At 41.4% G+C, this 14,828-nt stretch overlaps 1 protein-coding gene across 1 annotated transcript in view; it reads left to right on the forward strand.

Moving 5' to 3' along the window:
- TYR (tyrosinase) overlaps positions 1 to 14,828 on the forward strand; it is a gene marked incomplete at both ends in the record, with an annotated part of 49,139 nt that overhangs the window by 15,969 nt on the left and 18,342 nt on the right. The window contains one exon of the mRNA XM_082304936.1: positions 5,109 to 5,256. Within this exon, the coding sequence (XP_082161062.1) occupies positions 5,109 to 5,256 (148 nt within the window). The remainder of the gene's footprint in view (positions 1 to 5,108; positions 5,257 to 14,828) is intronic.

Here is a 14,828-nt window from a genome sequence, read left to right on the forward strand (position 1 = left end):
AAAGTAAATGCATCTATCTGACTTGTACTACTCTAAAATGTGAAATCCTTATTAAAGAAAAAACCATCCTCAGGGAGAGTGAGACTAAGTATATCAGCCAGCTGGACTCAGATATAGACTGATAGAATCATAGAATCATTTAGGTTGGAAAACCCCCTTAAGATCACTGAGTCCAATCACAAACCTAACACTGCCAAGTCCACCACTAAACCATGTCCCTAAGCACCACATCTACATGTCTTTTAAATACCTCCAGGGATGGGGACTCCACCATTGCCTTGGGCAGCCTGTTCCAATGCTTGACAACCCTTTCAGTGAAGAAATTTTTTCTAATATCCAATCTAAACCTCCCCTGATGCAACTTGAGGCCATTTCCTCTTGTCCTATCATTTGTTACCTGGGAGAAGAGACCAACCCGCACCTCACTACAACCTCCTTTCAGGTAGCTGTAGAGAGCAATAAGGTCTCCCCTCAGCCTCCTCTTCTCCAGGCTAAACAACCCCAGCTCCCTCAGCCGCTCCTCATAAGACTTGTGCTCTAGACCCTTCACCAACTTCGTGGCCCTGCTCTGGACACGCTCCAGCACCTCAATGTCCTTCTTGTAGTGAGGGGCCCAAAACTGGACACAGTACTCGAGGTGTGGCCTCACCAGTGCCGAGTACAAGGAGACAATCACTGCCCTACTCCTGCTGGCCACACTATTCCTGATACAAGCCAGGATGCTCTTGGCCTTCTTGGCCACCTGAGCACACTGCCACCTCATATTCAGCCGGCTGTCAACCAACACCCCCAGGTCCTTTTCCACCAGGCAGCTCTCCAGCCATTCTTCCCCAAGCCTGTAGCATTGCATGGGGTTGTTTTGACCCAAGTGCAGGACCCGGCACTCAGCCTTGTTGAATCTCATACAGTTGGCCTCAGCCCATCGATCCAGCCTGTCCTGGTCCCTCTGTAGGGCCTTCCTACCCTCCAGCAGATCGACACTTCCACCCAACTTGGTGTTGCCTGCAAACTTAATGAAGGTGCACTCAATCCCCTCAACATGCAACATACAAGGCAGAATTTGACCTTTAAAGTCCCTGCTGTCCTAACCACTGGCCTAGAAAGTCATACAAAACTAAAATTTATTTTGTAAGAAAAACAGCTTTGCAGATAGAAAAAACACCTGCAAAACTGTTATGAACAGCTCAGTGATGTTAGGGATGCCACAGATGTTAAGCAGTCCGCTAAGATAATCAGAGGAGATGGGATTGTTGGAATGGTTCCTCCATTCCTGTATCACTGAATCCTGCTAATGCTTTCCAAGCCCTGCATACCCTCTGCTAAGTGTACTTACAGTGCTTCAATCAGTGGCAAATGAGCAACTGAGGAAAACACTACCCACTTTCAATACATAAAGCTTTGCACTTTGTATATGGACTTCTGTGGTCTCCATTATTAGATTGTAAAATCCACAGTTAATATAATTAAATACTCTATTAAAAGACATACACCTGACCCAACTGCATGTTCAATGAGAACCACCTATATATACTCCTAAAAACTGTCAAGTAGCCTTAATTCTGAGTGGCATCTTTAGCTCCTCCTATAATAAACTTTAGGATAAATCCTCATCTGATTTAATTTGGCCTGGATCCAGTGAAGCTACTGCAAATCCACTGAATCACTGTTGCTGATTTACAGTGCTATCAGAAGGAGCAGAACCAGGTTTATATTCTCTTAAAAATGTGATTTTTCTCTCATTGAAATCACTGGTAAAAATTCCATTCCATGTTGCATGCCTTAATGGCTATTTCTAATGTACTATAACTAAATGAAGGTTTAAAAGGATGTCTGAATGCTACAGCTTCCTATACTGGCCAGATGATTTAACAGCTCACTGCCATCAGGGACAACCGTGCTTCTCTATGCAATCTTCTCCATCTACCAGTCAGTTGCTCTCCTTCCTTTTTTGGTACCAACACTGTTTCTCATCATATCCCTACATGAGATACAGTATCTCAGTAGCCTGGGAAAAAACTGAGATCCCAAACTCCAGGGTAGTCTTCTGCCAGATTAGTGAGATAAATCAGTTCACAGAAGGACTGACAAGAGCTGCAGTTAACACATGGAGCACAGCATAGAGCAAGGCAGGTGGGGAAAGTGGAGTTCCCCTATCTAGAGGCAGGGAGCTCTTATTTCAGCTGACTGCACTCGTAGATCTGTAGCCTCACATTTTCTGTAGACATGGTTTTACTGCAGACATCGCAGTGAAGTTTCCTGTAGTCTGAAAAAATTCTCATGTTTTCACATATTCTTTTTAATTGACTCTACCCCATTTCATAGTATATCATCCTGAATAACTGATTCTCCCTGAACTCTTTTAAAAAATCTGAGAGAAAAGAGTAAGGCCCCGGCTAATAAAATAAAGTGACACCACATTGTGGTTTTATTCCTGCTAGCTTTACATTTATATGGAGTTTTCATAACAAGAAATCAGATATTAGAACTTCTCATGCGTATGGTTAAACATGATGTCAATTTTGACACTGACAGAATGTACCCCAATTAACTAGGAGCTGGGGGGTGAAGTTGCTAAAGCTCTCCCAGTTACAGAAATGTTGATTATTAAGATAAATTGCTTGTCTGCAGATGTTCCATGAAAAGTTGTCCAGAGCCAAAATAACTATTCTGTATATTTTTATTAATGATTAGATCAAGTGTCTTCAATGTATCAAGAAATTTTAAGAAGTATCCCAAGTCTGATATAGAATATCTAGCCTTCTGCCTAAACTCTACATGAAGTCTATCTTTCCTTAAACATATTTATAATGCAGCGGCATATAAGTGGAAGTGTTGCTTCAGAATGATGTACAGACAGAAAATTTCCAGTTAATAGTCACAGAAATTTCCTAGTATTGCTACATCAACTGATCCCAGTGATCACCTGCAGTGGCCATCAGCAAAGGCAGCCAAAATTGTTGCCATCGGTTCCTGTGAGTTCTGGCCAGACTGTGAATGTACATCATTCTTCATAGTACATTTGGTAAAATTTTATTCTGCTGTTTCACCTGAGTGAAATCTAGGTAACATAGCATTCACCATCAGGCACATTTCTGTGGGCAAGATTTTCCCTTCGAGAACTTCTGCCCATTGCTGTTTATGTCACCATGCAGTGTCTTCAATAATCCCAGTCCACACCTGATGTACTTAAAACCTGCAGTTATCTATAGGCATCAACGTGTTCCTTTTTCTCTCCTAAATCCAGACTCATTCCACTTTGAAGTCTTACAATTTTCATCATAAGCCAACTCTGCATCCTCCAGCCGTCCTGATTATGTTTTGTCCTCTGACTTCCCTTGAGTTTCTCAAAATCCTTGTGATACCATTACAATCAGAAAGATGGATGATTATTGTGGTATACTCGTTCCAGGGTGCTACAGCTATGATTTGATCCTTATTACAATTATCAATGTTTTTATGCTGGAAGCTTTTCCCTTGCTTGAAGAGGTTCTCAGACAAAGAGCTGCAATCATTTCACACAGAAGATCAGAGTCCCAATGGGGTATAGAACTCAGGTTTCCAAGTTCACAGAGTATGACTCTACTCATAAGGCATCTCTAGCCACGTCTCAATTAATACTTTGTGTGACTCAAAGAGGAGCAAATCCAAAGAGCAAAACAGTTGATACTGAGGACCTGACTTCCATGTTATACGTGAGGGTTTTGACAGGGAAGGTTTTCTTTCAGACCAGCTCTAGTTCAGGCCCATGAACAGAACACCCACTGCTGGCTGGCACATTTTAGATTTCCTCCAAAAGGAATTCAGCTTGCAAAGTCACATATTGCCCTGTGATGTGAGTCACAGCGTGAACCAGAAGGACTATTGGGAGATTCACTTCAAAAGTATATTGCTGATCCTCATTCAAATGCTAGTTCTTGGTCCAAATAAGTAAATAAAGCAAGTGTTCAAAGTGCGTGAGGCATTTCCCAAAGAGAAGAGCTAAGATCTTTCTTTTCCCCACCTTGCAGACTTGACAAACTGCAGCAATATCGGGAAAACACTGAGGATCAGCACAACAAGCATATTGTTCACAGCCCTTTTTATTTGATTATTAATTTGTAAAGGTGTTTTAATACGTGTCCACTATGCTTCTTCATCCTACACCTTACAGAAATTGTGAAAACAAGACATCTTCAGGAACCAAATCAAAGAGAGAGAACAGAGGGGTTTTGTAGCATGGGTTAAATAGTAGGACTAGAATCAGGTTAAGAAACGAGACTGGGAGGACAACATGTTTCTGCTTTTATTCTCTTGAAAAATCCCAGAGAAGCATCAGATGGTTGAGTTGAATTTTATTAGAAGTCCTTACAAGTAGGGAGGAAGCTTGACTGTCAGGATGCTGAGAAGGGCTACCAACATCAGAGCTGAGGAATGGCCAGGCTACCAAAATAAAAACTGATGTAGACTCATCTTCCGGTGTTTCTTATTTGGGAGTCAGTCTGTGTGACCTCTTCTCAAAGCCCATATTTTAAGCACCCTCCAAAATAACAGCAATCCACAGACTTTCATCCTGCAAGTCTGACCATGGAAGATTATTGATTATTTACCGAATCCTTTTGTAAATATTATAGCTTGTATTGTGTTGGGTCCTATCAATAAAAGAACATGTCCTATAGAGACAAACAATATTAAATGACTCAGTATATGATGAGATACAATAGCTTGTTTTATCTTAGGAACCTTTAATTATAGAGATCAAAAATGAAAATAAAGTGAATAAATTTTCTCAACATGAATAAATGTACATGCATAAATATCTGCAGGGATTATGTTACCTTTTAACAGCCAGACACAATGGACAAAGAAATTTAAAATACAAAGCAATTAAGCAGTACATTCGCTGACAAGCTGCATTAGCTACATGGCAGGAGTTTTAATTTAGCTTATTCTAATTTCATCTTTGCTATGCCTTTGAAATATATTAGCACTCCTTTACATGTTTTCCTAAGCCCTTGTCTAAAAAGCTGAACGTAAATGAAGTGAAACTAGGTACTTTGATCTTCAGTCTTACTGGAAAAAGAATTATACGCATTGTCATATCAGCGTATGATTTCCTCTTGAATATACAGGCTTTGCTGATCCACGGACTGCAATATCAAACATATCTCAAAGCGGTTTACATAATGCACTTCACATCTACATGAATGGCTCCATGTCCCAAGTACAAGGCTCTGCAAATGACCCTATCTTTGTACTACACCATGCATTTGTTGACAGGTAAGTTTAATTCTTCTCGGTAAACCTAATTTATTTTGTGTTTTTACAGTGTGCTTTTCACCTACCTTTCAAAACTGCAAATATTTTACATGCCATTACATGCACATCATTTTCAGACATGTAGAACTGAGCTCTCTCATTATTTGAGAGCAAGTGTCTTTCCTAACCTGTCTGTATGTTCACTGGATTAAATATAATTTGAAAAGTTGACAAATGCATTCAGCTTTTATTACCAAGGTAAAAATAGTTCTTCAATGATGTCATAGTGATTAATATATATGGATGTGCATGTCAGGAAGTTTGGACCAAAAGTGCGTGACTCATTTTAACACAACTATAATCAGTTGGAGCAATTCCTTTGCATTCTAAATGTCAGTGCTGTTTTAATTTCTATTCCATAAGGAAAATCCAAGCATGCTATTCATAAATAAAGAAGAAAAAATCTGTATTTGAGTGTGACAAACAAAATTGTGACTGTCTTTCGATAAAAGAGTACAGCTGTGCAGAATGAAAGGAAAGCAAACAGAAGGATATCATGTTTATTAATAAGAAAGGGTAGGGGAGCACAGTTTTGCAAGAAAAGAGTGAAATTGCTATGTTAAGGACAGCGTTCCAAGATTTAATGGTGACCTTAAAAATTTCTGTGTCACTATAATACATGCGAATAGCTACAAACAATTTACTGTGGACTGCATTACACCAAACTGTGATGACTAAAGAGCTATAAAAAAGAAAGTTAGCTAAGCAAAGGACTGTAAAAGCCGCACCAGCACCACTTGTTCTGGAGCAGTTTAAATTTTCTTACCAATTTTCTCTACTTTCCCACCATGCACTGGCCATGACTTGGCTACTTAGATGCTTAGAACAAAAGATCTACTACCCTGTACAAACTTTTCATAAATTTATATGCTCAGATACCTACTGACGGAGACCCTGCCTGCATGCAGCAAGGCGCTTATTCAGATGAAAACCGAAATGGTTTATCTGTTTGGGTCACTGAGGCATACAGCACGGGAAGGATGCAGATTACATCTTGCAGACATCATCTTGCAGATATCGTCTTGCCCTGAAGTTCTTTAGTTTCACGCAGTTCACGCCAAAAGTCTTATATAAAACTTTATCGTATTTAACCAAAAAGCTAGTCAGTGTAAAAGATAAATTTGAAGTTGGGCTTTTTCTCCATAGTTTATATATTTAATGAGCCTAATGGTTGTATTCTTCTTACTTTACCCATCCAGAAACAGGGCACCAAGTCTAAGCAGGTCACCCAGGCATCAGTGGAATGGTTCCTTCAAAGGGTGACCCACCTGTCCTGCTCCTAATACCGTAGAGTATAATTAGCCTCCTGGAGGTGTCCGTTTTTAATCTCTTTTCAGTGAAAAGCTTTTCTTCAGAACATTTAAAAAGTTAAATGGTGTAGCTTAGCTGTGATTTACCATATCCACCCATTGACTGCTTGACAGGATGGATGCACAAAGGTTTCAGGTGTGGTTACAAATTTCAAGTTTGGCACGTGGAAATTAACTTTCCAGCATCTAGGCTATTAAAAAATGGATCAATTGAATATTCAGAGAAAAGGAACACGGAAGGGAAAGCATTATGCTCCACAATATCAAAAGAATTGTTTTCCTTAGATATTCACAAATGTATAAGACCTACGCATCTCTTAGCTCCCACTCATTGCAGGGCTTAAGTAGCACCTTGGTCTTCATGCTGACCGATCCCACAGAGGAATTTCAGTTGTAGTCATTATAAGCTTCTGGAAATACTTTTCATAACTGTAGTTGTTATCCATTTCAGAAGGCAAATTTATTTGCAAAAGGTAACATCATTAAATCCTGCTAGTGTTGAGGAAATAAATCACTGCACAGGCACTATAGGAGCAATACAGATATCCATGATGCAACCTCATCCCACCTGTGGCAGAAAGAACGTTACCAGTGCTCTGCAGCTGCTGTGTATATGGGCTTTAGTACACACGGATGTAAAAACTGATAATAATGCTGCCTTTTGTATAAGTGACAGAAATGCATTAGCATGATTAAGGTTACTTAGCAGCCTTATCCATGACAGTTTAATCATGCTTTTAGTTATAATTAATAAGTAGGTGACTGATAGGTACATACAGTACATTTAAAAAAACCCTGTTCCTCTCCTACATAGACTTTAAATCTGAAGGGCTGCGAAGAAGTTCTTTTCTAAGAGGCAAGCAAGAATATAAAGAATAGAGGAAATGGGAAAAACAGTCTCCACAGCAGCAGAAGCATATTTTTTTTTTGGTCCATATCAACTTCTCTCATTTGGGCAGAACACTTTTGAGCTGATCGCTATCACTAGATTGGGCCAATGGGCTTTTAACTAACTTTTTAACTAAATCTGCTGAGGACAACATCTCTTCCACACCTTGGTGAGGACATGAAAAGTTGTGAGATGGGGGTTTACTGGCAAAGGGTGTAAAAAGACTGGACACCAGCAACCACAAGTCTGCTGGGTCTTACAAAGGCAGGGAACAGCTCTGTGTCAAGAAATCAAGAATGGTCCATCACTTTGAGCATCCATGTAGGACCCAGAAGAGGGATTCCTCACTGCACTGCAAATTCTTTGGGTGAAACTGAGGGTGTAGTTTGCTCTCCCAAACTCACATCTCCTGGAGATGTGTTTCTTTCCCATTGATTTCAACAAGACTTTTGAGGAGCTGTTGATCTGAGCTTCAGCTAACCCATCTGTAAAGTGGGTGATATTAGATGCCTACGCAACAGGGACGTTGTCAGGGTAAATGCATTAACGACTGTGAAATGCTCAGTTACGACCATAATAGGAGTGATAGAAGTAAGGCAATAGATCATTGGAACTGATTTTACATAGAAACATATGGTACAGAGGAGGATAAACAAGTGTATACGGAGTCTGCTGACAGGTGTGAGCCAAATGTTAGGAGCTGCTTTCCAAACTGAGCAACAGTCAGCCTCCCATCTGCTACCCCCAAGCCTTTCCTACCCGGGCCTGACACACAAAATGAGGGAAGGATGGACAGACCAGAGGTGTAGCTGGGAAGATCTCTCAGGTGAAAAGCAAAGTGTTTGCTTACAAATGCTCCCTTTTTTTTAGGTCATTCTCTTTCAGCAATGCAGAAGTATCAAGGTACCCAGGCAACAGCTTTCTTAGCAATGATAAATTATGCTCCTTGCCTTCTTATTTGCTAGCTAGAAGACCTACAGATCAGACCTCGGTGCTTGTAAAGGCAGGTGACGACCCTGAAAATTATTAATTGTTAATTGAATGGCTTAAAAAACAAGAAAAAAGATGCAACAAAATATACGTTCAGCAAAAATGAGAGCTTTTTTAGCTCTGTGAAGCATTTCTCTTAATTGCAAATCTCTTTGCTATTCAGATATGCTCTACAGTCAGCACAAGGGAATAACAAGGGAGGAGTCAACCCACTCAAGCTGGAAGGAGCAGCTGCACAAGCAGTGAAAGCAAGGGCCCACAGTCCCACTTGAGCTCACTAGGGTGTTTTCTTTGCTCTGAAAAGGAACTCTTTCCTCTGTCAGCTTTTCAGCCCCTCCATCCCTATAGCCACATAGTATCTTCACCTGTTCTCCCTGCACTTCTGCCCTTTGAATGTTTCTTCAATCTTTCTTCTCATTTGTTCTGTACCTCTCCCCTCCTTGACTTCTACATCCCACACCAACAGTTCCCCTTGCAAACTGCAAGAAAAACTAAATAGCAATGGGGAAAATGAGTTGTCATTAAAGATCTCCATACTACTTCATGCCTGTACAGCAGCTAATGCAGTAGGGCCTCAGTTCTCCTCTCGTTTCTAAGTTCTGCAGTAATGGACAGGGTTTATTACAATAACATGGATGACTTTCAAAAAGGCCCTGATTTTAGAACAAGCAATTTAGAATTTATTTTCTAGAGAAACACAATAGGGTGTAGACTGTCAGTCTCTTGCATCTCTAAAATCTAGACTTGTTAGACTACTTGTGCAGCTAGACCCAGATTCTAGTGGCGCCACCACTACAGCACCTTTTCCTCCAGCTTTCATGAGTAACCAAACAGCTCAGAATACTTCTGCAACCATCATTGCATTAACCCAATGCCCTGACAAGTTATTCCTCTCTGTTCATACCCTTCTACCATTTCTTTGCTCTTTGTCACATCAGATGAACTGCTGGTCTCTATTTTCAAGGCCCGTTACTGCCCATCCCCAAATCATCCCTTATTCATTACTAAGGAACTCACTCACCTCTTCAATAAGTTTGTGATATCAATCTCTGTCTTACATCTGTTTGGCATTCAGACAAGTGCCTGTCTCCTGTTCCCAATACTCCTCCTGGTTGGGAATTGTTCACCCTACACATCCACAGATTCCATCACCGTTCTTCCTTCGGCATGATACTTGCAGAAAAGCTCAGATATTAGCAAGCTGAAACCTTCACTTAGTGGGTAGACCACTGCGGTGCCACTGCATGGCTGCCTAGTCCTCCTCCCATCTGTTTGTATCCATCTGTTGTCCTTTGTCCTATGTGTATATTATAAGCTCTGTCATTAAGGGACTGTCTAATTGCACTGGTCTGTGCAGTGCCTGGCATATTCTTAGCCTCAGACTATGGCTCTCAGGTATCAAAGCAATATGATCAACAGGGGATAGCAATTGCTTCATTTACAATCATATGAAACGACAATGGCAAGAGACAGCTGGACATCCCTATGCTGATCTTATTGCTTCAGTTACTCTTTTGCTTGCTATCACACAGGACTAAATCCTTGCATCAGAGGCAAAATCTTCAGGGGTGGGAGTGTGTGCATTTGTGTGTGTGCACACACGCTCTGCTAAAAGTAATCCAAGTCAAGCATAAGGTCTCATAGGAAATGGAGACACTCTCATTTACAGCTACTTACATACATGCAAGCTTCCAAGCGGGTGCAGGAGAAACTCTCCTACGCATCAGCTTCAGAGCCCAATGAAAATGCCACTAATTCCGCCTGATCAAGGCAAATGTCTCTGTGCTGTTCAGCAACATCAGCTGCCATAGACTCCTCTGCAGGATGCTAAAATAACCCCTTCTGCTTCAGTGGCAGGCTGGAGCTGGGACCGTTAGAAAATGTCAGCCTCTGGCTTATCTGAGGATCTAACAATAAAATGTTCCTTATAGCATTGCTTAGCTGTAAAGTGTTAAACTGAAAAGCATGTATGGAGCAATCTGTTCAAAAATATATTAGAACTGAAAATCTACACATCCTGATTTGCATGCCAGCAACGCCCCATTCCCTAAGCCAACTTTATGGACGTTTTCAGTCCCTGTGGACTCCATATACTCATATTCATGCCAGTCCCTTGTCTTTCCACTCAAAAAAAAAAAAAAAAGTTAGAATTATGTCAAAAGTGATTTTGTTGGGAAATACTTTAACAAGAGGAAATTTGATTTTCACTCCCAGGAGATGTCACAATAAAAGCTTCTTATTTTTACTGTGTTTTTGAAACAGAACATTTTCAGTTTCTCTTAAATGTCATCTCAGGTTTTTTAAACCAAAAAATGGCATGAGAAAAACCAAGTTGTTCTCTTGTTTTGAAATGTTGACAGGAAACAAGAACTTTTTTTAGCAGTTAAAAACTATTTGCTTCAAGAATTTGGAACACTTGGAGTGAAAGCATTCAAAAAGAATCATTAGAAATTCTTGTAAGGGAACACTAGGTTTCCAGGCTTGTTTAATACATGAAATACGATTCATTCCCATTCCTTACCCTGAACTGTTTCCAGTGGAAGACAACAGAGACAAACATGAGGCCTAGGAAGTGTCATCCCCATTTGGTATATGGAAACTTAGAGACACCAAAACAAGTGACTTACTTAAGCACAGCTGAGATGGAGATTGTAATACAATGATATATCAGCTAATAATAATAAAGTGTAAAAATTGAGAAGTCACTGCATAAACACTAAGCATATGATTAATTTTCTCCCTTGATATGGGCACAGCAAGACTCTCATTGCTTTCTGAGGTCTGTTTGCAAAAAAATGATGACACAGCCTGAAAGTCATATTTTTCTGGAGCTGAATGAACTATGGCTTGGAGCCACATGAAATCTGTTAGACAAAGGCGGGTCAAGAAGCTGCCATTAGCAATACACCTCCTCCCGCAGCAACAGTAAACCCACAGTGCTTCTGCACTGTGTCAGCTCAGGATCTTACTGTCTGTGCCCAGCACTGTATCCTCCCAAGTGCCTGCATAAAGGCAGTGGATGAGGTGAAGTCATCTCCATAATTATCCCTGACATGAAGGTGAAACATGGTTAAAGTCCTTCCACTCAGTGAAAGCATGAACATCAACTGAGCTACTGCTATGCCCAAGGGTAAGCAAGTGCAGCTTTTATGAGTGAAGCCCCTGGGATTTGCTCCTGACCTAGGGATATTTTGCACCATTTCCAGAACAGAGCTGAGATGATGGTGTGTAGCAGGACAGCCCCTAGTGCTCCCAAATGCTACTTTACCTCATAAAAGCTTTTGCATTTTGCTAATATATCTTTTGATATCTGGCAGCTGAGTGAAAACTTGTGAGTGTGACAGTCATTTCTTACTCAGGATGCATGTCCATAACCTTTAGGCTGTCTTTTGGAATTAAACATCTGGAGTATGAAGTGCCTTTGCATTAAAAAATTGAACCATGTTCACCATGCAGCAGAGATGAGAGGGGTGGGACAGTATCAGTGGGGGCTGTATGGTTTCAGTGGGACTGTATGCATATGCTGAATGCATGCAGGATGGATAAAGAGGGAAAAAAACACCAGAAGCAGACAGGGAAGGCAGCAGGAAGCTGAGGACAGTTGGAGAAGCACTTAAATGTGGTGATTATGGAGTAGTAGCGCAATATCCAAAGAAGACCCCGTAAACCATTTTATCTGTAGGGCTATGAATAGTGAGGAGCTCTGTCTAGGAGATTACCTTAGACCTTAGTCCTCCTGTCCCAGGGAACTCCCTTGTCCCCTGGCACCTGGGCTAGTGAGAGTGTCGGCATGGGAGCTGATGGCCTGCCCCCACCTTAACTACCTGTTAACACATCGGCCTGCATCAGAGCCGCAGCTAGCAGGACTGCTGGTTTCTCCCTCTAAGGAAAAACACCTTCAGCATTGGCTAAGCTGTATTATTCTTGAGCTACAATGCAGATATCCCCTTTTGAGCTCCACTTAGAGTCAGTAGAGACTATAGTCAGAGAGTCACTGACTAGTGACCAGCTCAACTGCAAACACCTCTGCTGAGGCAGCTTTTAGTCTTTTGATTGGATAAGTCCACTCAAAATAATTATTTTTATCTCTGCACAATACCTAGCACAGAGGGTTCCTTTAAACTCAAGTTCAAAAATTGCTATAATACAAACACCCACAACACATGTAATGTGTTGTGTGTATGACCCATTACTTGCGTATGTAATAAGGTTGAGTCTGGGAAGGTTATCTCCCCACCTCCAAAGCTCTTGGAGGAATTAATTACATTTTTGCAATGCGTCCTGGGTGGCAGTTGCCTATCAGACCTCTTCTCCCTGCCTCGTGTGTATTACATGGCTCCTACTGGGAAGAAAGCCCTGATCAGCATGCACAGCTCCGTCGCACCAGCAGGCTCTGCGGCACGGCAGCAAGGTAGCCCAGCTCTCACCCTTCTCTGATGCTAAACAAAATCACCTTGTTACCAGCAGCTGCTGTGTTGGAAGCCACCATGTCACAGAAACCAGCTCTGTTTTACCAGGACATCAGAGGAAGAAAACTGCTCTCCAGCAGAGTGTTTCATATGAGGGTGGGCCAGGAGTGACTTTGGTCACAAGCTTAATTGGCACACAGGTATGAGATACAGAGCAGATCAGTACTGAAGTGGTGGGAAACTCGAGCGTGGAAATTTTTAGAAATGAAAGCAGGGAAGGATTTGTCTTAATTTTGTTTCCCCTTGGGGATGTCTACAAATGTGCAGGAGGACACACACTCCCTCTGTTACCACAAGCCCTTGGTTGGCACTGAACTGGAGCTGCTAACCTTCCCCTCTTAACCTCTCAGGCTTAGTAGCATGTTAACCAGAGCTACTCAACTTGCTTGATGGAGCTGACTCACTCAAAGTGGGCTCAGTATGTGGGTAGAGTGAGTTCACATCTACTGCAAAATACCACATAAATATATCCATGGAAAACAGAGTGTAAGTGGGAAGGCTGGGGTGTTGCTGAGAAACACAGCTCCCCAGTATCTCTCCTTTGATATCTCCGTGTCTGGGGCCGAAAGGCAAGTCATATACCGAGATACTGAAGCTGGGCTCTTAACATCTTTTCAGTAAGGCTGGGCAGTTCCTGCTACTGCAATTGCAAAGCACCCAAAGGGATGCAGGAACAGCCTTGGAGGGTCACACCACAGGTCCATCTAACCTGTGCCATGGCTAGAGTGGTGGCCAGAAGCAAAAGCGAAGGAGTATAGGTTTAGAGCAACCCTTCTCCAGAAAACCTCCCTGCTTTGCCCATTGGACAGACAGGGGCTGAGTCTATATAGTACACTTGAGGTTTCATCTGTGTCTAAAGTAACCCACACTCTTAAATAAGTCCTCTAGCAATCCACAGATAGACCATACAGAATCAGAGACAGAGAGAAATAAGGACAAGGAACAGTCTCTGGAGATAAATGTTCTTTTTATCGATTAAGCATATATAAAACCTATAGTGCTGCTGATCCACCTTGCTTTAGGGCAACAGCAAGAGGAAAGTTAAACAGACATCTTCTGGATTATATGTGAAATACAGTAGTTGGCAATCTCACCTGCTATGTCATTATTCAGGCTAGATGTTTGTAATGACCCATTCTGCTCTTAAAAATCAATAATATGGGAGGTTCAGTTCAAATAATCCCATTTAAAGTGCATGTTTCATATCACTCTTACTGCAAGATTTTAGTTCAGCCAACGCAGTTATAGAATGGATCACTTTGTACACTACATATTATGCAAGCAATTAGTGGTTTTTAAAAGGAAATGTTACTTTGCCCTGAAACTTGGCAAGAGCCGCGTGGTTAGTCTTCACCTATTCTCTTAACACTGGAGGAGGAGAAAGCTCTCTCTCTGACGCAGCGATCAAGGCAAGCTCTGATGCAGACAGCTAGCATAGCGTTGAGTTTCCTTCCTGCAGCACTTCTGCAATAATAGCTGCTGTAATTGTTCGAATTGTAAAAAATCACAGGAAAACATGGTACTTTTCTCACCCACATGTAGCTACCTTCTATTCATCAAAAGAAATTATCACTTTGCCACCGTAGATGTGATTTATATATTACATGCCCTTGTGAACCTCAATAATGACAATCTCTCAGTCTCAAAAGAACTGAATTACAGAGCACAGGAGTGGGTTACATAGAGTCAGTCCAGCTACCTCCACAGCAGTCCATTTTGATCTGCTTGTTATCTTTCTTTTCAGGGGAAACTAGTTATTAAACTTTAGAGCAGCTGGCATTTGTACTATCTCTTACCTCAAGTGATGTTTTTCCATTAGTTGCAAACCGTGGCAAAGATGAACCTGAGAAAGTTAACACAGGATACACACTCCAG

Source organism: Platalea leucorodia (assembly GCF_965183815.1).
Source record: "Platalea leucorodia genome assembly, chromosome: 2".
In the NCBI taxonomy this organism is placed as follows: Eukaryota; Metazoa; Chordata; class Aves; order Pelecaniformes; family Threskiornithidae; genus Platalea; species Platalea leucorodia.